This window comes from Halichoerus grypus, chromosome 13 (assembly GCF_964656455.1).
Source record: "Halichoerus grypus chromosome 13, mHalGry1.hap1.1, whole genome shotgun sequence".
Lineage (NCBI taxonomy): Eukaryota > Metazoa > Chordata > Mammalia > Carnivora > Phocidae > Halichoerus > Halichoerus grypus.
The window spans coordinates 56,864,395-56,889,011 of NC_135724.1; the positions used below are offsets into that span (position 1 = coordinate 56,864,395).

The 24,617-nt window shown below is 41.7% G+C and overlaps 1 protein-coding gene across 1 annotated transcript in view; it reads left to right on the forward strand.

Annotated features, from left to right (window-relative positions):
- The window catches only part of PTPRM (protein tyrosine phosphatase receptor type M), a 777,319-nt gene that overhangs the window by 555,566 nt on the left and 197,136 nt on the right, over positions 1-24,617 (forward strand). Inside the window, exon 15 of the mRNA XM_036100805.2 lies at positions 6,494-6,626. Within this exon, the coding sequence (XP_035956698.2) occupies positions 6,494-6,626 (133 nt within the window). The remainder of the gene's footprint in view (positions 1-6,493; positions 6,627-24,617) is intronic.

Genomic DNA, 24,617 nt, shown 5'->3' on the forward strand with positions numbered 1-24,617 from the left:
GCTTTTGCCCAGCTAAATGAGTATCTGATCACAGAGATGTCTTTGTGCTCTCTACCTCTCCGTCTTGGCTTATAAGGCATCCTTCTATTGGAATCCTCCCCATCCTTCAAGCCCATTCATATTACAACCGCTGGCAAGGAGCCTTTCCAAGCCTCCCTGTCCACTGCACCACATTGGGTTCTAGAGCTCACACATGGCACTTCATGTGGCTTCTGGTGTTGTGCCCTGAAAGATGAGGTGCCAGTCTTCTTACTCATCTCGAATTCCCCTATAGATATAATTACAGCACTTCGAACATAAAAGGTACTCAGTAAGGAGTTGTGACTTAGAAGATTATGAAAACCAAGATTAGCATTAGCACATGAGTAGGATTGCTGAAGCAAGTGTCCATTCCAGAAATGCTTCCACCATTAATTCCTGACCACTTTTCACACCCCTCCCCACCTTTGGGATGTAACTCTGAGTAGTGTCATCCTCTGCCTTTTTCTCCTCCTCTTCCTCTTCTTCATCCTAGTTATGAGGAGTGAGGAGGGGGCCCCAGAGCTCTGTGCTCCTGGATAAACCCACAGCCCCTACCCCAACCCTCACATCTCACCATCACAGTCTGCCTTGAGACCATCAGGATTCATTGCATTATGCCTTTCTCAGCAAGCCCAGGTATCTAGCTCTCCCTTCTCCCCCTAGACCTTCGCCCCTGTACCACTCAGTGCATCCCTATCTCCTTCCTCTCTCTGCTGTTCAGAAGCCTCTGTGTCTTCTGGGACTCAAGGTTAGTCACCGCTCAATCCCATATATCCACAGCCTCGCCCGTTCTCCTTCTCACTGTTATCAGCAACTATTTCAAAACTTCTCCTCTCTCCCCAAATTACCCTCACCTCCTCCGTCATGCACAGTCACACCTGCCCATCTTGCTTCCTCTGTCACTGGGAAAATGAAGCAGTCAGAAGAGTCCAGTTAAATGTTCTACCATGAGACCCCCCCCACCATCTGCTCACCCTCAGGCCTCTGTGCTTGGCATCTCCTGTTTGTCTGAGTGAAGCGTCTGTCCTATGGCTGAAAGCAGCCCCTCCCTGAGCACTGGAGCCCATCCCTTCCTGGCCCTCCAGCAGTCCAGCAGTCTTCCTTTCTCTGCTGCCTCATCAGAATTTCTCTGTTGGGTCATAAGCATTAGCATTCAAAAATGCTGTACATCAAAAACTAATGATGTAATGTATGGTGATTAACATAACATAATAATAATAAAAAAAATGCTGTACATTCTTCCATCTTCAAAACAAACAAACTTTCCTTGATCCCTACATTCTCCTCTGGCTCATCCACACTGATGCTTCCTCTGTCTGTATTCTCACTGACCCCCTCTTCCTTACTGCCTTTCCTCCTTCATCCATTGGCTGTTCCTTTTCATCTCCATTGCCGGTTCCTCCTTATGACCACCCTCCCCCATTCGCCTCCTAAGTGCCCTCGTGCAGTCTCATGGCTTTAAATACCATCTTTTTGCTGACAACTCCCCCATTTATGACCTTGATTTACCTAGATCTCTCCCCTTTATTTCCAACTGCCTACCTGCTGTCTCCTTTGGATGGCTAATATCTCAAAACTAGCCCAAAACCAAACTCCTCATTTCCCCACCTACCTCTCCACACTGCTCCTCTTGCTTCTCCACATTTCAATTGAGGGCCACTCCATCTTACTCAGGCTGGAAGGCTGGATATTGTACCAGCACCCTCTCCTTCCCATACATGGGCAAATGCTGGTGGCTCAACTGTCAAGATATATCTCAAGGTTGACCTCATCTTACCACCTCCACTGCTATAGTCTTATTCCAAACCATCTTAATCTCTTGCATGGATTATTTATAATAGCCTCATAACTGATATTCCTGTCTCCACCATTGACCCACTACAGTCTATTCTAAACACCACTGCCAGTGTGACCCGGAAACATAAGCCAGATCACGTCATCCAACACTTAAAATCCTCCCATAGCTCTCGCATGCGGCGAAAAAGCCAAGTCCTCATGGTGACCTATGGAGGTGCCCCCAACTCTGACACTGTGTCCCACCGCTTCCCCGGCTCAGTCCCCTGCAAGCCCACCTTGGTATTCCACAGTCCCGTCTTGTACCTTTTAATCTTTTCTTCCCTTTGCCTAGAATGTTCCTCCCTGGGTGTCAGTGGAGCTCCGTCCCTTCCCTCTTTCAGTGATTCCTTCTCTGATCCCGTATCTCCAAGTTGCGTAGCACCTGCCCCACTCAAAGATTCCACCCCGAAGACCAGCACTGATTCACATCCTGCTGACAGCATTTGTTTCCGTCTGGGTCTGTCCTTCCCCACGAGAATAGAACTTCCATGAGGACAAAGGTTTTTATTAGACCCATTTGTTCACTGTGGTATTCCTAAAATAGTGCATGGCACCACTGGGGTACTTGATTAATTCTTGTTGAATAAATGAAGAATATTGCTGATTTTCTCCCACATTCAAGGAGAAAGCCAAGCACTAGTCACCATTATTCAGACAGAATGCCAAACTCCCCTGGGCTATTCCTTCACTTTTCCTGTTAGGAAGGCTTCCTGTGTGACTAACATAACATAATAAAATTAAATTAAATTAAAAAAAAAAAGGAAGGCTTCCCGTTTCCTCAAGGTGAGGCAGTCGTGCTGGGGCCGCTGTGTCAGTAGCCCCAGGCAGCAGTGATGGCTTTCGTGGCCTTCTGTGCTTGCGTCCTTGGGTCTTCTGGAAAAATTTCTGCAGCCAGTTCAGTAGTCAAAATTGGGCCCAAACCTCAAACCAGTGGCTGAGTACATCATGTTCTCGGCCTGGCGTGTGCTGTTATGTAATTTAACATCAAACACCGGGCCAAGACTCACTGTTTTTGGCTAAGTTGAAAACCAACCAAATAAGGCATTGGCTAAAATCATTCCCTTTCCTTTGAGATTTTTCACACGAGATGTTATATCTCTAACCTTACCTAATGCAAGTTCACTGGAATACCACCCTTTTTAATCTTCTTGGTCATTAAACAAAACAAAACACCCAAAGCCATCAGTAGGAATCAGTAGAGGAGGCATCTGTCAGGATTATATGCTACAAGTTCAGCAGCCTGTCACCCTCCATCTATGAAATATTTAGCTTATTCATCATTTTAATGAGTATGTTCAAGCCTGGATAACGCCTCCTATTAAATGCACACATTTGAATGTATTCCCTTTAAAAGGATCTAAACATGCAGTAAACTCTAAACAGAATGCGCAGTAGAAGAGGGGGAAAAATGCCTTTCCCTGAAGAATTAGAATTTATACCAAAAAAAAGGAATAAAAGTTCGTACCATTAGAAACCTGTCAAGAAAATAACAAGACAGAAGGGAAAATATTATGAAAACAACTCTTCTGCGAAGGAGTTTGTAAATTATACTGTTAAATTCATAGATTTGGGTGAGGGGGGAAAAAACAACAAGCTATCAGTTGCAACCACATTCTGTCACAAATTATCATCTGTCCCAGGCTGACTGACAGCTCACAACCACATGTTTCCAAAAAAAAACAAAAGTGGAGAAAAGAACATCCTGTGGAAGGGGGTCATAAAGATACCTGTTTCAGGAAACGCTGGAGGGGCAGGGCAAGCAGACAAAGGCAGGAATGACGGGTGCCCAGAGTGAACTTGGAATTAATGACGCACACCTACCTCCCTGAGATTAGCTCAGTGGGGTGACTTATTCCCTCCCAATTTGTGTTTGCATTGATGCTTGCTTCCCGGATCAGTCCTAAACCCAGACATTCCAATCAACCCCTTCGTCTTGGCACTGTCACCGTGGTCTGGTGGCCTTGCCCCGCGGCAGGCAAAAGGAGGATGGCTCGCCGCCAGCTCAGGGCAACCCTCCTCTCCTTTTCTGAGCTTCTCTCCCATTCTGCACGATTGCCACCGTAATCACATTGCAACTGTGTCCTGCAGAGATAGAACATTTCATTTTCTTGACCTGCAATGTGAAATGAGTTAAAAGTGCTAAAGAATGATAATACTGAGCTTATGCCGGCTGCATAACAATGGATTTGTCTGCTTCCCAAAGGGAATGAAAGGCTCCGAGGGGGTCTCTTTTCCTGATGCAAAGATGTGTAGAGTATTCACCAGTTCTCATGGAGCCTGGGAAAAATTTTGGCTAACGTGAAACACAACCAGTCGTTTAGTTAACAGAAGCAAACGTGACTATTAACAAGACAAATTCTCCCTTCCTGAGGGTTTATGATGTATGAGTTGTATCCGTGTTGTTTTTTATATTTCAGTATTTTAGGCTAAGTAAAGTCTTTCTATATTTCTTTCCCAAGTGTTGTACTTACTGGCCTAATTTAGTTACAAAGAAACTCAGTGAACCAGTTATTTAGAAAATATATTTGGACCACTTGAAATCTAGTAACTGGTGAGATCAATGGAATGGCTCCCAATATGCCAACATTTGGAAGAATAAAACCAATTTCATTTTATTTTTTTAAAGGTAAGTTTTTTTAATTGAACAAAAGAAATCGAAATTGGAAAATATTGCCCCCTTTTTCACTTTTGTGAATTTTAAATGTTTATTTTTATATGGATTTTTTAAAAATTCTCATCCTTTTGTAACACACATTTTATCTTTAAATCTCTCTTAGCAATTTATTTACTGTATCAATATCCTGCAAATCCACCACTCGGTTGTATGTTCCAATGGCATATTGGAGTGGTATACGTAAGATGTAATTACACTAAAAAATAGTAAATATTAGCAGTTTCAAGGTTTATCTGGATAATTAGTGTGAGGGATATTTATTAAAACAAAGTAGCAGGACATCCTCCTGAAGTTATCAGAAATAAAAATGACCTAAAAGAGGTTATGCAGAACGGTTTGTATTTAATAAGGTATGATTTTTACATCATAACGGCTCTCATTATGATTGTCACTTTGATTGGAATGCACGTGTAGATGGAAAGTCATCTTCTGCCTTGTGTATCTCCCCAGTCTTAACCAGCTACATCAGTCTGATGGCCACAGCTGGATTCAAGAGGCAGCATCTTATATAAAATCTTAACATGAATAACTTTTGAAAGAAATGTAGTTTATATGTTTCCAATGGAAACAGATGGAAAGTGAGAGCTTAACACTCCCTATACTGATTCATCTGAGGATAAGCCCAGTCTGGAATGCACCAGACACAAGGATGGCTAAGTTGTTTCAAGAATCAGGTGAAGTGTGAATGGAAAACCCAACGAAAGGGTAGAAAGGGCTGGTATCAATATTCAATTTTTTTTTTAAAGATTTTATTTATTTATTTGACAGAGAGAGAGACAGCGAGAGAGGGAACACAAGCAGGGGGGAGTGGAAGAGGGAGAAGCAGGCTTCCCATGGAGCAGGGAGCCCGATGCGGGGTTCGATCCCAGGACCCTGGGATCATGACCTGAGCTGAAGGCAGATGCTTAACAACTGAGCCACCCAGGTGCCCCTCAATATTCAATTTTAATTACATTTTTTACCAACAAAACCAAGAAAATTCTAAGGCAAGAAATTTGGACATAAAATTTCTACTTTCAGAATTATCTGTCCTGACCCCTCGTGAGGATGGTGGCATGATGGCTCAGATGCTCAACACTGTCACGTTCTGATTAAAAAGGGTGGAAGCCCTTAAAAAAATGGATTCTGCTTAGTGAATTGAACATTACATTCCTAATATTTTTTCGTCCTGAACTCATTTAGCAGAGGAAATGGATATTTCATCAGACATGGATTTGACATTCCATCACATTATACCATAAACAGGACAAACGGTGTTTTGGAAATGGAAAAGCAGGCGAGCTAAGACAGTAGCCACTGGAAGGCTCTGGTTATCTCATTTAAACAGATATTAAATGTGGGTGCCAGTAGTGTGATCATCAGCTGCTTCCCACTTTGTGAGTAAATTGCTTAGAAGGAGTCTTTTGCCTACCAGATATGACCTAGATTTAGATTTCCAAAGGCAGGGGAAAAATCTCTATTGTGTTAAAAAACAATTGCTGGTAAAATGCATGGTAAATGAGCTTATCTCACTTTTCCAGGTGTTTGGGCTAATATGTTATGGAATTACTGCTTCACTTATGAAAAATAATTGAGGAAAATGTTCCAGCAAATCAAATTTGGATAAAGGCTTAGGATAGCTATTGTGTTGTTAGCAAGTTTTTAAATGGCAGAAAGAGCAGGGAGCCAATAGAGATAATAAAATATAAAAAAAAAACTGCTTGAGAAGAGTCTCTTAGAAAAGGGTCAGGCGTGGGTATGCTATCCAACTTATGTTATGGTTTCATAAAATATTGAAGAGCAATATGAACAGTTACCCTCCTTTCGGTGCATATGAAAGCTGTTGAAAAAAATCAAAAGCTTGTCTGTCTGCTGGCTCTGATAAGTCTTCTTAGTCTGTTAAATGCAGCAAAATTTTTAAAAATGTCACATCTTTATTCTCTTACCCACCGTCTGTCCTTTTTCATTTCCTTCCATTTTCAGGAGCTGCCACCCCGAAACCAGTCCCAGAACCCGAGAAGGAAACAGACCATACAGTCAAAATTGCTGGAGTCATTGCTGGCATCTTGCTGTTCGTTATTATATTTCTTGGAGTTGTGTTGGTAATGAAGAAAAGGTGAGCTCCTAACTGTTGCCAGAGATGCAGTTCTGTCCCATTGTTTGCCAAGTTGCTTCATGAGTGTGAAAATATTCAAGTTATTGAATTGGTTTTGAAGACACACCTGTGACTCTGATTGTTGGTATTTTTCCTCATCTCACATTCAAGGTTATGGGACAAAATTTAGAGTAGGGACTGTGGTGTTGTATGACTATGCCAAGCATAGCATGCCAAGTTAACGTAAGATGATGTGTCTTCCCACACATTGGTGCATAAAACTCTGCAGAATCTTTAAAGACATTTACTAATCAGGAAATTTTTAGTGCTGATTACTAATGTATTAATGCATTTTGATGTTCTCAAGGACATGAGAAATGAGACTTTTCCTCTTCTCATTATAATGAAGGTAACGGTGATGACCAAATTTATTGAGCCTGTGTTATGTGCAGGCAGACACCATACTAGGGGTTTAATCTGCACAACACCCCATGAGAAAGAGACTCTCAAAAAACAGCCTTACAGGAACACAGCCCATGGTATGACTAAGGACAAGAATAAAGCATGTTGGATGTTGTCAGATTGCTCTGTCTAGGCGAGGGGTGGTTTGGGGGAGGAGAAAACCCAATATGGCTATAACAAGCAATCCTTGCCTCCCACCCTTGAAAAATATACAGTGCCTTTTGTGTTGTAGAAATGAGTAAAAACTTATCAATGGTACAGTGTTCAATTTATATAAAAATTATCAATATAAAAATATAGATAGTGATATCTTAATTTTTCCCAAACAGTAATAATACTCGATCTTCATCCTTTTCTCTGTAGTTTAAAAACAATTATAGATGGCCTTTAAGCAGGTAGTAATGGGATGTCATTCTAATCTTAGAAAGATCACTCTGATATTAGGATTGAGCACAGTGGAGAGGGAAAAGAACTCAAATCAGCAGGAGCAGTTGGATGAAGACGGGGCAACTTTAGAAATATTGGGAGGTAAGTTTTAGTGGCCATTTGGAGGCAGAAGCCCAGGGAGAAAGAGCAACATAGAAAGAATCTATTTACTGTCTTGGGCAGCTTAGTCGAGATATTACCATTCAGAAAATGTGGAATGTGGAAAGCAGAACATATGTGGAGAGTGAAGATTGGAGAGGTAGGCCTTGCATTTTTTCAGTTCGCTGTTCCTGTGAAGTTCAGTGGAAACTTCCACTGGGCAGTTGGATGTGCTGGTGCGGACTCGGAATAACACTTTCCACAGACCAAGTCATCGGCCTGTGCTGAGCTGAAGCCCTGGGTTTGGATGAGGTCACTCAGAGTTACTGTAGAGGGAGAAGGAAGTCAAGGATGAAGAGAAAACCTCGGGTAACACAGTATTTAGGGGGTGAGTTCATATCCAATATGCATCTCTTCTTGCTTTGTCCTTCATCTTATGTTTATTGTTCTACTCAGGCCCCAGGACAAACCACTGCTCTGTCCCAGCCGCACATGGTACTAATGGACCCCCATCGTTTGAGTGCTTCCTTCCCACCTGTTCTACATCCTCAATTCCTTTCTTTTTCCACCCATCATTTAATTTCTCTCCTTATTTTTCTTTCCATTTTTTTCTTCTGATGAGAGCTTTTAAGATCTACTCTCTTAGTGGGGTGCCTGGGTGGCTCAGTCAGTCAAGCATCTGCCTTCGTCTCAGATCATGATCCCGGAGTCCCGGGATCGAGTCTCATGTCAGGCTCCCTGCTCTCTGGGGACTCTGCTTCTCCCTCTCCCTCTGCCCCTCCCCACCCCGACTTGTACTCAATCTGTCTCTCTATCAAATAAGTAAATAAAATCTTTAAAAAAAAAAAAAAGATCTACTCTCTTAGCAACTTTCAAACGTGCAACCCAGTGTTGTTAACTATGGTGACCATGGTGTACATTAGATCCCATGACCTATTAGTCATATAAATGGAAGTCTCTTCATTTTTTATTATTTTTTTCTTTTCATTTCACTTCTCTGTAACTTTCTTTTCTTTATCCTTCTTTTCTTCTTTAGCTATTTATCTCTTTAGTTCTTGCCTCCTCCATGTTTCTCTTTTTTTTATTTCTTCTTCTCTTACTTCTCCATCACCTCTTAGGCATTTTTCTCCTGGATGCTCTGCATTGCTCCCCACCCCAGTGTTTATGCAGATAGCTTACCTTTGCTACCAGTGGTTGGTCCTGTTCTTTTTTAATATTGCTCAGTATAAATTTGAAGCAACACTAGGCCTTTCCATGCCTGCATATTCAAACTAAACATTTTTTTAAATTTTATTTTATTATGTTATGTTAATCACCATACACTATTACATCATTAGTTTTTGATGTAGTGTTCCATGGTTCATTGTTTGCGTATAACACCCAGTGCTCCATTCAATATGTGCTCTCCTTAATACCCATCACCGGGCTAACCCATCCCCCCACACCCCTCCAAACTAAACATTTTGAGGAGATTTATTTTTAGTTAAGGGAATATATTGGATTTTTGTGTCATCTGGCAAACTCTCTATGAGGAATAGCCTGAGACTACTAATCCAGTTGCCCTTGTGACCTTAGCTAAATGTCATTTCATCCTCCAAGGGTCTATTTCTGCTGGATTAATTCATTATTCTACCTAGGTCTCTCAGGTAGTCACGGGGGTTATGTTATAAATTATGCATTTGAAGAGCTTGCCTCCAGTAACATATGGTCTTGATACAATACTGGACTAAATACCAATAGCTCATATCAAATTTACATGATTATTTACCAGGTACTAATCTGAAAAAGGTTGTTTTCACAGCACATACCACTTTTGTATTTGCTTTTTCTGAAATACAGAATATGCTCTCCAGAAGGTAAATTTGCCAATATGTCATGCCTATAAATACAAAACTTGTAAAATTTAGACCTGAACAGTCATGTGGTACAAACTTTCATATTCAGTAGGCATTCTTAAAAATTCTAATTATTTGGGGTTTTCTCCAAAATTTTAGTCTAAATTTTAAAAGCTGTATTCTTAAATCATTAAAGCATGATATTAATCATAAGTTGCAGGAGTATCATTGATATGTAATAAGCCACATTGTTTGGTTAGAAGAACACTGAATTGATTTTTTATTGAGGACTGCCATATAACATTACATTAGTTTCAGGCATACAACATCATGATTCAATATTTGTATATATTGTAAACTGATCACCACAATGAATTTAGTTACACCCCTCACCACCTTTTGACCCCCTGCCCCCACTTTGCTCACCTCCCACCACCCCCAGAAGAACACCAACTTTGGATTTGGAATTCCTAGACCTGTATTTTAACTACGTTTGTGATTCTGAACTTCTCTGGGCCTTAGTGTCCTCATTTGTAAGTTGAGAAAATTATACTGGATGATCTCTAAAGTCCCCCCCACTTCAAAATACCGGGTTTTCTCTATGCTGCAGCCTCTGTTGACATTGTACGTGTGCTATTCTAGAAGTACAGTGGGCAACTCATTGCTGTATTTCATTATTTGAACAAAGCCTGTAGTTCTTCCAAAGGCTGTCTTGGTTCAGTTGGCTCAAGTCTAGAGGTGTGACTCGGTGAACTGCTTATCTTTTAGCCCGGTTTCCCACTGTCAGACAGGAGGGAAAGGAGGGAGCGGGGAGGAAAATGAAAACAGGGAAGGCGGAGAGAGGGAAGGAAAGAACTGCCCCAGGTGTGGGGTTCAGTATGTCATTAGTCGTTTTGCTGGTTAAAGCCTGATGCTAATCAGATTCGGGTTCCATTCCTGCATGGGCTAGTTAGCTCCCGATGCTTCTGCCCATGGCGCTCAATGTCAGCCAAGGCCACTATGTGCCATTGGTCATAAAGACAGACAGGCCCAGGAGAAAGTGTGGTGGACCATGCTCATCAGTATTTCTGGAAATACAATGGGAAGTCTGTCAGCATGCCGGGCCAGATGGGCCTGAGCTCCTAGGATTCGGGGGGGACAGCACATTTAACTGGGAGGCTTTGCCAATTATTAGCTTAGCTAAGATCATGTTGCTTTCTGAAGGACTGGCCTTCTGTAAAAAGTAGTCGCTGAAGGTAGGCCTTCAGTAGGATAGGTAAAATCTGTTCAACTCATGCTAACTCATGGAATTCATTTACATCGAGGCAATAATGACTAAAAGCAGAGACAACCATCAGTTTTATTTGGCTATAATGTTTTTGTGGTTTGGTTTTTTTTTTTAAAGATTTATTTATTTATTTATTTATTTGACAGAGAGAGAGAACACAAGTAGGCAGAGTGGCAGGCAGAGAGAGAGGGAGAAGCAGGCTCCCCACCGAGCAGGGAGCCCGACGCGGGGCTCAATCCCAGGACCCTGGGATCATGACCTGAGCCGGAAGGCAGACGCTTAACCGACTGAGCCACCCAGGCGCCCTGGCTGTAATGTTTTATAAACCTATCACAAATGAATGACTAGTTGTTAATTTATGGATGAATCTTAATCCATTTGAGCCTTGCTTGGACTAATATAATATGAAACTACCTTTTCCTTAAAAACTGTTACAAAACCTTTACATTTATTTTTATTTTATCTGATAAGGAAAGCTACTTCTTATTGTTTTCTCTTTCCCCAAAATATGTGTTCTTTTGAGGGTGCAGTGTTTTGATGCAGCAAATGTTAAGAAAGGCTATAAGATGGATATGAAATTAAAGTTTCATGGAGTCATATGACAATATACAGTTGACTCTTGAACAACTGGGGGTGAGGGGCACTGACCCCCCCGTCATGCAAACATCCAAGTATAAGGGCTCTTCCAAAACTCAACTGCCGATAGCCTACTGACAGTTGATAACATAGTCAATTAACATATTTTCTATGTTGTATGTTTTATATACTATATTCTTACAATAAAGTAAGCTAGAGAAAAGAATGTTACTAAGAAAATCATAATACATTTACACTACTCTACTGTATTGAAAAAAAAAAGTGTATAAGTGGACCCACACAATTCAAACCTGTGCTGTTCAAGGGTCAATTGTATTCTCAAAGTTAATATATAATAAATTGAGCAGGAGATACTTAGTATTTATAATTTTTCATCCATGTATAATTAAATATATTCGTGAAAATGAAAATACCTGTATTTTCAACATTTTTCATAGGGAATAATTTATCTCAATAACGTGTTTGACAGAATTTAGCATACAAGCACCATCAATTTTACCCTGATTAATTATATTTACTATTGTTTCTAAAATTGTTATAGATCTTTTAGAAATTTGAGGACATTTGTATTAATTACAATAATCCTGTTTCAGCTATTGTGGAAAATAGAAATTAGAGAAGTTGTAGCTATATGAAAATAATTAAAGAGATATGCATTCTTGGTCAAAATAGCAAATGTTAGCTATTCAACTACATGAACACCTGTTATAGGTAAATGTGACTATTTTAATCCTGAAGCACTGTACCTCTACCTCCTTTCCAGAACATATTTTAACAAGTGTACATTTTGCAAATGCAGCACATGTCATTAAATATTTAGAACCTATTCTATTATATTTATTTTTTCTTTTTTTTATTACTATGTTATGTTAATCACCGTACATTACATCATTAGTTTTTGATGTAGTGATCCATGATTCATTATTTGCAAATAGCACCCAGTGCTCCATGCAAAACGTGCCCTCTTTAATACCCATCACCAGGCTAACCCATCTCCCCACCCCCCTCCCCTCTAGAACCCTCAGTTTGTTTTTCAGAGTCCATAGTCTCTCATGGTTCATCTCCCCCTCCGATTTCTCCCCCTTCATTCTTCCCCTCCTGCTATCTTCTTTTTTTTTTTTTTTTTAAACATATAATGTATTATTTGTTTCAGGGGTACAGATCTGTGATTCAACAGTCTTACACAATTCACAACACTCACCAGAGCACATACCCTCCCCAGTGTCTATCACGCAGCCACCCCATCCCTCCCACCCCCCACCACTCCAGCAGCCCTCAGTTTGTTTCCTGAGATTAAGAATTCCTCATATCAGTGAGGTCATATGATACATGTCTTTCTCTGATTGACTTATTTCGCTCAGCATAACACCCTCCAGTTCCATCCACATCGTTGCAAATGGCAAGATCTCATTCCTTTTGATGGCTGCATAATATTCCATTGTATATATATACCACTTCTTCTTTATCCATTCATCTCTCGTTGGACATCTTGGCTCTTTCCACAGTTTGGCTATTGTGGACGTTGCTGCTATAAACATCAGGGTGCACGTACCCTTTCGGATCCCTACATTTGTATCTTTGGGGTAAATACTCAGTAGTGCAATTGCTGGATCGTATGGTAGCTCTATTTTCAACTTTTTGAGGAACCTCCATACTGTTTTCCAGAGTGGCTGCACCAGCTTGCATTCCCACCAACAGTGTAGGAGGGTTCCCCTTTCTCCGCATCACAGGTAGCAACCTCTTCGACCTCAGCTGCAGCAACTTCTTCCTAGAAACATCGCCAAAGGCAAGGGAAGCAAGGGCAAAAATGAACTATTGGGACTTCATCAAGATAAAAAGCTTTTGCACAGCAAAAGAAACAGTCAATAGAACCTATTCTATTATATTTAAACAATACTGATACTGAGAGAAAAATCTCAATAAAAATAGGAAGTATTTCTGAAGACATCACGAAACAAAAAAGATAAGAGAGAAAATTTGATAAAAGCCCAATTTTCAAAGAGATGCCTGCAACATGTGGCTGGAGGCAAGTTGGCATTCTCTATAGTTCTTCTGCTATACTTGTTTACATATGTGATAAGAATTTTTTTCCACTATAGCTCCATGTGAGCTGTATGTGGAAAATGTCTTAAGTCTGGATGCTCTATTCAGTCTTGTTTCAAAATCACATTTTCTGAAACCACGTTGAGAGAGTCATATGTAGATATTTCTTTGTGATTATTGTTTAGAATATGTGTTCTTGATAGGCAGCCATATAAATATGCAGATGCTGAGATTTTTCTGCTCTAGCACACGCTTTGGCATGCATGAAACCGGAGAGCTGGGTACGCAAATAAGTATGGATATGTCATCCTAATCTGTCAATCAGCTAATGTCCTTCAGTTTTCTAGATGGTAACTGGGTGGTTTGTGGTACAGAGAGAAGTTAAACAAACTGAGGCCTCCTCTAACCCAGACTTTATGTGATTATCCTAATAGCTCCTATATTAGCCGCTATTTCTGGACTCAACCTAATGGTTTGACTATGGTCTCTTATGTTCTATTAAGGGTTCTTTGGGAGCTGTTTATACAGAAGATTTTATTTTAAACAGGAAGATGGGAAACACAGGCACCAAGTTTTTATTTTGTTTTTATTTTATAGGAAGAAAATGTCAGAGAATGGTAAGGGGCAGCCACTTGAGATTTAGAATCTTACAGACCTGGTTTGAATCCCAGCTCCTAGTTGGTAGCAGAGTAAATGTGGATGACTTACTTCCCCTCTCTGAACTCAGTTTGCAGTGGGAAATGTGGTGATGAGGCTACTGTGTACTTCATAGGGGGCCACGAAGATTAAGTAAGATAACTTGTACACGCAGCTGGTGCTTGATAAATAATAGCATAGGGGCCCAGAAGTTTGGAAAGTTGTTCAAGGTAACATAGGTAGTACAGGGCAGAACCTAGCATAAGTCAGGTGTGTCTGATTGTTAACCACTCTGCTCCACCACTTACGGCCACAGCACTAAACTCAGAGATGCCTCTTGCTCTGTTAAAACTCACGTGCTGCCTGGATCCATTAGCTGGAAATGGCATAGTCATCAGCTTGCGGCAGTTTACCATTGCTGTAAGTCTGCAAATACTTGAAACTCTGCCATCGTGTTTTAGTCTTCTTTTTGAGCCATCACAGGAAGATAGCTAAATAAAAGCTTTTTCCACTTCCGCCTTTACAGAAGTGTTTCGTAAATCCTTTCAAGGATGTGTATTTCATGTCATTTTTTCAGCCGTTACGTTTACTTTGGATAACTCACAAAGTGAGGGTGTTGTATCCTTGTCTGGTGTAGTGACTGAGAGAACTTTGTTACGTTTGACAGTGAGCCATGAAGCAAGGGAGTGTTTTACCCCAGCCTTTCCTCCTCAGAGACAAACTCTAGAGTCTGGGAATGGCGTGCAGGTACCAGCAGTCCCTAAAGACAATTTCCTGGGTGCACTCCTTGGTTCTGTGGCTTACAAGCTGTGTGACCATGGGCGAGATGCTTGGCTTTGTGTCCCTCGGTCTCCGCGGGTATATATACCAAGGGCATAATACTAGTACTTACCTCGTAAGAATGTTAGAAGAAGAAAACGAGTTCTTACCATCAAAGCGCTAGCCCCAATAAATATTAACTATATTAATAATATACATAATCTGCTACTTTAGATTATGAGCTGTAGCTGACTGTAGGTTCAATGCCCATGCATGCATGCTTCAGAGTTCTTGTTTTCATACTCAAGACACAAGCAAAGACAAGGGCTTGTTTCTCCTTTAAAGGGAGTCCGCCTCTCCTTTGCCCCTGGAGAACATGGGTCTTTAATCATCAAGGTAGCAAGGAACACAGCTCGCGGGAGTAAGATAGCTCACTGTCCCTGTAGCCAGAAGCCAGGCGTTGGTGCAGGTGCTACAGCTGACGGCACAAGGGAAGACCACTCTTGGGCCAGACACCCAGCAGTGAGTTTTCTGCTCAGGCCCCTGCTCAGTCAAGAGGGCTGGAATATGGCTTACAGAGAACTAAGCCAAAGTCTTGGGGCATCAATACTACCACTCTCGGGGATTTCTCTCTAAGCCCCCAATTCTTCTGAGTGGTCATGGTCTTGGCATTCAACACAAATACCTTGTATATCCAAACCTGTGAGACCCAGACCCAGTAAGGGGCCGCGTGGTCTGCCTCTGGGGTCAGACCCAAAGGCCAGCATCACTCTCCTCGGTGTGCTCAATAGTGTCGTGCATGTGTTTGGACTCCTTGCACCTGCCCTAGATCCTGCTCAGCCAACTGTCTCAATTCCCAGAGGTCAGGGTCAACCTCCAGAGCCATTCTTGTCTTGGGCACTGCGCACGAGCCCCGAACCTGCACACATTGAGCAGGGTGCCTGCCAGCCATCTCAGGGGACAGTTGTTCTGCTGGTTGGTAATTTTGATGGCTGTAACTTTCCCACACAGCCCATTTTTATCCTATATCTGGTCTCTCTTACCTCTGAAGCTCAAGTCTGATGGTACCTAGAAGGGGGTTAAGAAGGGGTTGCACATTTACCACTGAAACTGACCATTCTCCACAGGTGATGTCCCTGGATGGTGTGCTTGGATGCTCCCCGTTCAGTCCCGTCCAGGCTGTCTGTGTTCTGTAGGGGACGTATGTCACCATTCATGTTGACATGACTTTGCTTTCTGGTTTGTAGAGTGGGAAGTTCCCAGGACTTGAAAACTGAGGATGACTTTAAACCTGTCATCTTGGTTAGGAATTCAAACTTAATAGGATCACTCCTTCAATTCTTTCTGGTTTTGTTTTGTATTGATGAGTGAGACAATAATGAAAAATACGTAGAGTATAGGAGAAATATACATATATATTCTTTGGTCAAGATTCCTGATCCCTGTTCTCTAACATAAATCTAAATTTCTTTTTAACAAGGAAAGGAGTTCTATCTGGAATCTTTGACTTAGGTTCATTTGTAGAAAATTACATAAAGTTTAATTTTAAAGAGAATAGAGAGGGACTACTGAGTTAATGAGGAGAGGAATACTTTTCTCTCTCTCTCTCTCTCTCTCTCTCTTTGGCAGACCTCACATTACAGATGCAAACAGTGTATGGAGGTATTCAATAGGAAAAAGCGTGGTTTTGCCCAGTGCCCTCACAATATGTCTTTTAAGGCGCCCAGGGCTTCCCCAGACCCATTGGAGGCAGTTTTTGTTGCTGTTATTCTCATATATGCTGTTTCCCCATCAGCACTGCTGTGGGAGAAATAAAAGTGAAGCTATTTTTATGGGTTGTAGTGCAACAAGCAAAACGTGACTTGCTTATTAAATTCAACATATTTCTATTTGTTTGTGAACACAACACAAAGCAGAAAATTGGCAAAAAATGCAGCCCTGGTTGTATCTAAGAATGGCCCGTTTGCTCGCACAGGCACACGCGCAGGCGTGAACTCGACTTCTGAAAGTTTACTCTGGTCCCCAGGCGGCTTGAAGCAGCACCTGCCCGAATGCCAGAATTCCATCCAATTTGGATGCTGGGATTTGGTGCTTTCCTTACTCACCCCCTCATTACAGAGCTCACGTACACTCTCCTTGCATGCAGGCTCTTGAGTTACCTGGGTCCCATTTGTCTTTTCTATTAGATTATAATATATTAAGGGCTGTGGTGTGTTTTTTTCCTAACCGTCTCTGACACTCTGCTCTCATGCCCTGCAAGGTGCTTTGTGGTTGTAGGTGTGAAGTGTATTTCACAATTATAGACAAAAACTCTTATTTAATGCAAGCCCTTCAGTGCGACACTGGACTTTGAATTGCTTTGGCTTCTTATTAATTTGGGAGACGTAAATTTTGTAACAGCATAAGATACTTTTTAAGTTTTCTGTAGTGTAGGCATTCTGGTGGACAGGGTCCCTATTTTGAATAGTTTGAATAACAATTATTTACACTGTCAGTTTGATATATTGAAATAGTTTAAGTGAGTAGGGATATATTTAAATTCAGATACAGCTTAATTAAAAGAAAATGAGTTCCTAAACTATCATTTACTTAAAGTATTATTTATTTTTAAACCACCTCTGAAATGTTTTTTTATAAAGCGAGTACTCCTTTAGATAGTTTTCACAACCAACATCAATTTAGAAAAAATTTATCATATTCAAAAATGAATAAACAGCTACAGGATGAATTTCTTTGATACTATGAGCATGGGTCCTAAATAAATTAAAATACCCAGTTTGTTAGGTCTTCCTTTCAGTGAGTTTACAATGGAAATGTTCAGACTTCTGTCTTCGGTAGTTCTGCCAGTGCTCTTTGAAATTCATTCGCGTTTTCTCTTTTCCAGCCCTTTGGCTGCTAATAGCTCTCCCACTGCATCCTTGTATGGAATAGTGCCTTTGAGTGTGTGTTTGATAGGAGCGTATGATAAACATTGGTTCCCTGTCCTTATGTCAGAAAGAAAACATTAACAGAAACAAAATCAGGAAAAAGCCATTTACTGAACAGCTTAGTGTAAGTATATAGTTACTGGGAACTATCAAAATGGCCTTTATTTTTTTCCTGGCTTACCTAAGAGCCTGGGTGGTAGGTTTGGAGTCAGCACTCAGTCACTGAAGAAACTGGCCACTCCTCAAAGAGAATACGTCAGTTATCAGTGCCTAATTCGTAGGTATGGCCTTAACCTTTACTAAAAGGGAAGCGAGGGAAATCTCAAGAAATATATTAAGATTTTAAAAATGAAGTGCTGACATAGCATTCACTGAAGTTCTTAACTCAGTGGCTGTCGTCTGAGAGTAGTCTTGCGCCCTGAGGGGACACTTGGAAATTCACGAGGGTGTCTTTGCTGAGAATTGCTTCATTGAAATTGCATCTCTTGGTTTGTATAGTTTTGTAGATATAGCACTTAAGATGTTTCTTTTATAATTTGTCAAGCTAGGGTTGACTCAGAGTTCTGGTCCTAAAGGTCACAGTAGGTACAGTTTAAAGGTCAATTCACCGTTGCCTGTGGGACCTGTAAAGATGACCCAGGTGAGTAAAGGGGAGGCCCTTTGTGAAGAGTGTGTCTCGAGAAGGCACCTGCTGTTCAGCTTTGCCCAGGTATACTACAGTGACACAGATCTTTCTGCCCTTTCCACCCCCCAGGGAAGCAAGAAATCTTAATTTCTTTCATTAAATCTTCTCATTTTTTTATTATTGGCAACTGATCAATTTTTAAATTTAAATTTTGGCTAAATAAAATGGGTATCTAGTCACCAATTTGTGATTCCTAATTCTGTTTTAAGATAAACCAAACAAAAGACATTTAAAGGACCACATTTTAAAATTCTTTATCACCTGTTTCTGGCTACAGGTATTGTCTTATCCCAGAAAAGGACAATAGACTCCTTGCCCATGCTTCCTCTCTGCCCACATTCTCATTAGTACCTATGACGCCCTCAAATAGTGAAACTGGCCCACAAAATATTTTGTGAGTAGGTGGTCCCTATTTGGAAACACACAATAACTTAAGCTTCACTGAGCTTGTTGGTGATGTTGCCAGGTGGTGTGGATTAAGTGTGCCTCCAGTTTATAACTAGAGCCTGTCCCTGCTTTCTGCACTTAGAAATACTGTTGACTCCTGTCTCTCTAATCCAGGTTTGAGATCTCTGGACTCTAGATGAGCCTCAGGTAGTAACATCTTTTAGAGTGTTTTCACTGGTAAGATTTCACATAAATCATATTTCTGCTCTTTGAAAACAATTCCCCCAGTGTAAGAGAGAGTATGAGGCTGCTCCCAACAATGCTCATCTTTGTGTATGGGTTCTTGGGAAGGAAGCCGGCCCACACCAGCAAGGCCTTCCTTCCTAAAGTAACTTCCTGATGGAATGTGCCTTGAGTGCTTGGGTTCTCTGGCTGCTTAGTCCAGCTCAGGTAACAAAGCCAGGACACCTGGAGATCATGTGAAAACAGGCTCTTTGGCTCTGTAATACCATATGGCTATTGATTTCCTTATGCTGAGTTTGAGAGGGTGTAATGCTTATCAGTCTGCTGTAATCAGAGAAGAAGATAGTCTATCTCCCCTATATATCCTTTCCCCTTGCCCCAACACACACACACACACACACACACACACCTTTATAACCTGTGTTTAAGAAAGAGAATCCAGAACCATGAGAGACTATGGACTCCGAGAAACAAACTGAGGGTTCTAGAGGGGAGGGGGTGGGGGGATTGGTTAGCCTGGTGATGGGTATTAAGGAGGGCATGTATTGCATGGAGCACTGGGTGTTATATGCAAACAATGAATCATGGAACACTACATCAAAAACTAATGATGTAATGTATGGTGATTAGCATAACATAATAAAAGAAAAGAAAAAGAAAAAAAAGAAAGAGAATCCAAATTTAAACAATTTCCAATGCCCTGTAGCTTTTGAGCTGCCCCCATGTCCAATCCACAGCATGGTGACCCCACTTGGTCTTGACATCAGGCTACAGTTATGAAAATGTTCTGCTGCTTTTGTCTGCAGTGGATACCAGAGCCCTTGTGGCGCATCTAACAGACCTGCCCCACAGCCCTGCCACCCCCTCCCCAGCCAGCATCTAGCACCTTCGGGGGAGCCGACATGACAGCCATGCCACAGCTCGCTCCCCAGGGCCGGGCCAACCCACTTTCACGGCTCGGCAGGAAATTGCTCAGGTGCCTGAGCTCCACTGGCTTCACTTCAAGAACAATTTAATTTTCTATGTCCTAATTGCTGTGCTGGTGCCTGGACTTAAATGACCCATCCGTTTGGATCTCCAGACAGCTTCTAACTCTTGTCCCCAAACTTCTCCCTAAGTTCTAACACTGATTTTTCCTAAACCTGGACGTTCAGCAAATCTAGCTTATTGAGTGTCTCCTCAAGTAGGGACATACTTGTCAGTATCGCAATGATGAGGTCCAGGCTCTGTCACTCCACAGTCAGCCTGAAGTGTCCCTCTGCTGCCCACAGCTGATACTGTAACAACCCACAGGTTGTTAGTGATTACTCCCAAGGGAAGCCTGCCAACCACAGAGGCCCTGACAGTGTTTTAACAAAGGAATACAACATAAATAAATGGTTCCTATTCTATGTGCCTTTTTATTTTTTTGATCGACACTGATACAAAGAACAACAGGGACAACAAAATTTAGCTGAAGTTATAAGTTGCTAACTGAAATGATAAATCATTATGTGAAGGGAGAAACCAACTATAGGAAGAATGTGGTTGATTAATGAACATCATTAACAAGTTCAGTTTCAAAGGTCAAAATTATAGATCTGATTATGTGCAGTGTGACACTCTTTATTGATGTTCAGGTCCTTTTGCTAACACAGCTAAAGGACGTTGCCAACAATTATTTTAATACCATGTGTTCTATGACATACAATTTTGAATTCTCAAAATATCTTTTAATTACTATCCTGACCAAAGCATTAGCTTTAGCATTTTTAGTTTAAATTGAGGGCACTCCGCAATCATTTCTCTTTCAGAAGTTACACTGCTGATTTTAGTGATACTATGTGAAGAACTACAATTAAACTGGAATTCTGAGCAAGTAACAGATCAAGTTAAGCTAAGGTAAATGAAATAGCCATAATGAAGATCCACAAATTAAGAGAGAAACTAAGTAGAAAATAGAAAAACAAGCTAGATTTTTGAATTCTAAAATGTTGTTTATTATGATGACCTGATCCCACTGGGAAGGAAGTCTCTTCCTGAGTTAATTTTGTGATTTGGCACACACAACCTAAACTTATTTCTCTAGCATCATGCAGTCCCTTTTTGAGGTGTGCATGAAATGGAAAATGTACTAAACTGGGACCAAGAAATGCAGCCCTACTGTTTTCATTTATAAAAACATCTTTCTAGGTCTATACCCAGAAGCATTGAAAGCAGACTCAAATAGATATTTGTACACCTGTATTCATAGTAGCATTATTCACAATAACCAAATAGGTGGAAACAACCAAATGTCTACCAATGGATAAATGGATAAACAAAATGTATATATGTGTGTGTGTGTGTGTGTGTGTGTGTGTGTGTATACAGTAGAATATCATTCAGCCTTAAAAAGTAAAGAGATTCTGACACAGGCTACAACATAGATGACCCTTGAGGGCATTTTGCTAAGTGAAATAAGCCAGTCACAGAAGGACAAATACTGTATGATTCCACTTCTGTGAGGTATCTAGAGTGGTCAGATGCATAGAGACAAAGTATAGGTGGTTGCCAGGAGCTGAGGGGAGGAAGAATGAGGAGTCATTGTTTCATGGGTGCAGAGTTTCAGTATGGGAAGATGAAAAAGTTCTGGAGATGGATGGGCTGATGGTTCCCCAATGATATGAGTGCACATAATGCCTCTGAACAGTACACTTTAAAATAGTTAAGTTAGAAAATGTTGTGTTATATCGGTTCTCCCACAGTAAACAGTATTTTACTATTGGTGGACAGAATGATGTTGAGGCAGCTCTTGAACTCAGCACTTCCCTCTCTATTCTAATCAATGCTCAGCCTCAGAGCACCAGCCCAACCAGCATTATTGCAGACGGGGCTTGTAATGGAATGTCAGCCTTGTGGGCTGCAGGCCTGGGCTGTCCAGGATGGATTCTTTGCACAGCTCACAGCAAGAGAACACAGATGCTGTTGATGCATGTTTCCCTGACAGCAGGAAGGCCACAGAAATACATTAGGCCACATTCAAAGCATGCAGCCAGAGGTATCCCGGCATTTTTACTAACAGTGGTGGCAGTGAGAAAACCACACTGTGCCTCTGAGAAGCAGTTCCTGAATTGTTCCCAGAATACCCCTGTAGCAAGGCGGGATGACCATCAACCTGGAACCAGCCGGGACACATGGGTCCCGATCACTGGTGACGCACTGAGTATTTCTGTCATAAGGGAAGAAAACAATACGTGCCCTTGCACTGTCTTTAGACACGACAGAATGAAATACAGGTGGTGCCAGGCCAGTGGCTTACACGACTGTCAGTTGTTTTATTTTCTTTACTAGTAATGGTGGCTGTGGCAGAGAGCATCTACAAACAATGTGAATGTGCCCAGCATTCTAGAAGCTAACAGTGCTTCAAATCAGATCCACATTGCTCCCCACATGCAGGCCTCAGAATTTGTTTAATTTCAGTCTTTATGGGTCTTATTTAAAAAAATATAATAAATAAAATAAATTCAGTATATGCAGCCTAAAACTTATGGCTAGGGTTCCTCTTGGTTGAATGAAGCTTCCATTAGTGGATCCTGAATTACTGTCCGGTTTGACTATTTCTAAGCAGCCTTTCTAAATGGCTCTGAGTTGACTGGAGATTCTCTGAGGGCAGGAACTATGGTTTAATTATCTGCCATTTCTAACCCAGACTATGTAACTCTTTGCAGATCATTGAGTAAATGAGCAAACAGCAGGTCCTGCCATATGTGAGCCCCCTAGTGCTCTTCCTACCAAATGGCCAGTCCCCCCAGCTTTTAAAAGGGGCTTGGCTGACTCCACACTTTTGCTTCCTATCTTTACTGAAGGAAGGGGCAAGGCCTATTCTTGCTTCCCACTCGCTTCTTCTGGCAAAACTCCTTTCCCTGAATTCCTTTTAGTAACTGGAGTCACCATGAAGAAGACAGAGCCCTATTCATGGGATTTTGCTCAACTATCTTATTTGAGGCACTGTATGTTTGTGTATATGATGTGTGGCATCTGGAAGAAACTTCGTACAGAGTCCATCTTCTGTGGAAACAAGTTTATTAGCCAAAAGAGATGATAGTGACCCCAAAAAGGATAAAAACAATTTACTTTCAAATATGTAAATTGCTATGAACACATCCATGAGTGAACATGAGTTGACTCCTCTAAATAATCATTCCGTTTGTATTACTTGTTACTTATGTAATAATAATGATAACAGCGATGATAACAATGACTATTAACCAACAAATGTTAAACATTTGCTGCATACTGGGCACCACTCTGAGTTATTTATGAGCATTAGCACAGTTAGGCCTGTAACGGCTCTGTGACATACGGACTGCAACCCTATTTTTACAGTCCAGGAAGCTGACACAGAGAAAAGCAAGCTGTTTAAGGTAGCAGGGTCAGGCAGCAGCAGTACCCAGAGGGAAACCAGGCCACCTGTCTCCAGAGCTGCCACTCTGAACCGTTATGGCTCTTTAGTCGAGATGCAGTAGAAATAGAAAAAGATGGACCCAGTACTTACCCACTGAGCTAGAAAGAAGCCGCAAGAAAATCTCGCGACCTCTCTTGCACCAGTATTTCTCACCCTCACACATTTTGCAAAAGAAGAAAATCATACCCCATGTAGAAGAGGAGGCCTGCAGAGCCAGGCGGGCAGCCTCAAAGCTGCTCCCTGACATCGGCTCTGCTCAGGGAAGGTTGGGAAGCAGAGAGGGGACTCCCACACCTCGGGCTCCTTTAGAAACCTTTGATGCAGCAAGCATCTCGGCAGGCCTGAAATACACAGCAAATGAGGGGCCATCTTCATGTGTAACTGATTTCCAAAACCCCGTGGTACACACATCGTGAAAATCCAAGGTGATTTATTTGGGCAGCCTCTCACTCAAATGCAGTGACTGGTTGGTATGGAAGTCCTGATGGCTCCCCCCATTTCTAGCCCTTATGTCATGAAGCCTGTGACTCCAACAAACAAGGCCTGTTTTGGGTGTGTGTACACTGTATTATCCAGGAGAGCCAGGCTCGCCACTTCTCAGCATGACCCTGATCAGCGGGGCTCACCTTTAGGACTCAGAGGTCCACAGTTAATGCCCTGTTTCCAACCCAACTGTGTCCTCGTCGCTTCTTACATGCTGACTTGTTAGATTCTGAGAGAAGAAGGGAAGGCTGCCAGGCTGTGGACAGAACATACTCCAGCTCTGTGTTTTATGAGGAGGAGGACTCCCTTGCTTGAGTTGCTAGGGGCACCTGTGGCAAGAAGTTTAGTGTCCTGGCCAAAAAGATGGCAGGCGGTCTGAGGTTTGAACTGTAGCAAGCCAGATAGAGGCGCTCAGCACGGGTTTGCGGACACTTCCTTCGCAAACAGGCGAGGCTGCGTGTGTGTGGTTCTCCTGTGTGGGAAGTTGCATAAGATGAATGTGATACTGTTGGTGGGAATGCAAGCTGGTGCAGCCACTCTGGAAAACAGTATGGAGGTTCCTCAAAAAGTTGAAAATAGAGCTACCATATGATCCAGCAATTGCACTACTGGGTATTTACCCCAAAGATAAAAAGTAGGGATCCGAAAGAGTACGTGCACCCTGATGTTTATAGCAGCAATGTCCACAACAGCCAAACTGTGGAAAGAGCCAAGATGTCCATCGATAGATGAATGGA